The 1475-nt window shown below is 59.1% G+C and overlaps 1 protein-coding gene across 1 annotated transcript; it reads left to right on the top strand.

The window, feature by feature from the left end:
• Positions 1–61: 61 nt before the first annotated feature.
• MRPS2 (mitochondrial ribosomal protein S2) lies at positions 62–1182 on the top strand (the record flags this gene model as incomplete). The annotated part of the gene is made up of 2 exons (XM_009702625.1): positions 62–191; positions 585–1182. Coding segments are annotated over 2 exons (674 nt in total), but the record flags the coding sequence as incomplete, so codon positions are not given.
• Positions 1183–1475: the final 293 nt, after the last annotated feature.

Below are 1475 nucleotides of genomic sequence, written 5' to 3'. Positions count from 1 at the left end.
CATCCCCTGCAAACACACCAAGAGGGAACAGTGGGCTTTGGGTTTTTTTTCCTTCTCTCAGCCGTGGATGACAAGCTGCTGTCCGAGCCTCTCAGCCACCCCGACTTCTTCAACGTGAAGGAGCTCTTCTCCCTGAAAGATCTCTTTGATGCTCGGGTGCACCTGGGGCACAAAAAGGGATGTCGGCATAGGTGAGTGACCCTGGTTCGTGGTCCGGTGCTTGTTGACATCAGGAGTGTTTCCTTACTTCGTGTCAGCCTTTGGGGGCTGCACTAGATCAGCCTGGGTCTGGAACTGCCCACACAGACCCAGATTTCTGCCTGGGCATGGTTACTGCCCCACAAAAGCACAGGGACCCCACTCAGCGTGAGCACTGAGCAGGGTGTGAGACCTGCAGCCCCCCGAGCCCGGCTGGGGCAGACACCGTGCCCAAGGGCTCGCTGTAGAGAGCCCCTTTGGTACCGTCTGGGAGTTGGAGTGTGGGAAGGTTTCTGTGGGGCCATGCCGCATTCAGAAACAGTGCTCAGTGCCTGTAGCACCCCATCCCTGCATCCTCTTGTTTTGCCCTCCCTCTGCCCTCGCAGGTTCATGGAGCCCTACATCTTTGGCTGCCGCCTGGATCAGGACATCATTGACTTGGATCAGACAATGCAGCACCTCCAGCTGGCCCTCAACTTCACTGCCCACATCGCCTACCGCAAGGGCATCATCCTCTTCATCAGCCGCAAACGCCAGTTCTGCCACCTGGTCGAGAGCACAGCACGGGAGTGCGGGGAGTATGCCCACACCCGTTACTGGCAGGGCGGCCTGCTCACCAATGCACACATCCAGTTTGGGTCCGGCGTCCGCCTGCCCGACCTCATCATCTTCCTCAGCAGCCTCAGCAATGTCTTTGAACCCCACGTGGCCATCCAGGATGCTGCCAAGATGAACATCCCCACAGTGGGAGTGGTGGACACAAACTGCAACCCCTGTTTGATCACCTACCCAATCCCTGGGAACGACGACAGCCCCACCGCCATGGAGCTCTACTGCAAGCTCTTCAGGATGACCATCATCCGCGCCAAGGACAAGAGGCGGCAGAGCGAGGTCTTCAGTGAGCTGCGGAGCAAAGCGGAGGGCAATTAGAGCCCTAGGGACAGGCTCGGCCGTGCCCAGCAGCTTGGTGATGGGCATCCTGCTCCGCTGCCGCAAGCGCTGCAGGATTGACCCTGCACCCAGAGCACCAGATTTCAGCAGAGCTGGGCTGGTTGTGGAAGGGCCCCCCCCCCCCCACCTCTGCTGCTGCACAGAGATCCCGCAGCTGTCACAGCTGCAGTGGGTCTCTAGCTGAGAAACAAATTGTCTGGAGCAATGCAAGGGGAGACGGAGCCAGGCCAGACCCAGCTCCTGTGCCCTTGTGTTTGACCCTGTTGCAAGGAGGTGCCTCTGTCCCGTAACCTTCCTGTTCCTGAGCTCATGATCTCATGTGAAAC

This window comes from Cariama cristata, unplaced genomic scaffold, assembly GCF_000690535.1.
Source record: "Cariama cristata isolate BGI_N322 unplaced genomic scaffold, ASM69053v1 scaffold30256, whole genome shotgun sequence".
Taxonomy (NCBI): Eukaryota; Metazoa; Chordata; class Aves; order Cariamiformes; family Cariamidae; genus Cariama; species Cariama cristata.
Note: the sequence above shows the minus strand (reverse complement) of the source record. Positions and strands in the feature narration are given on the sequence as shown.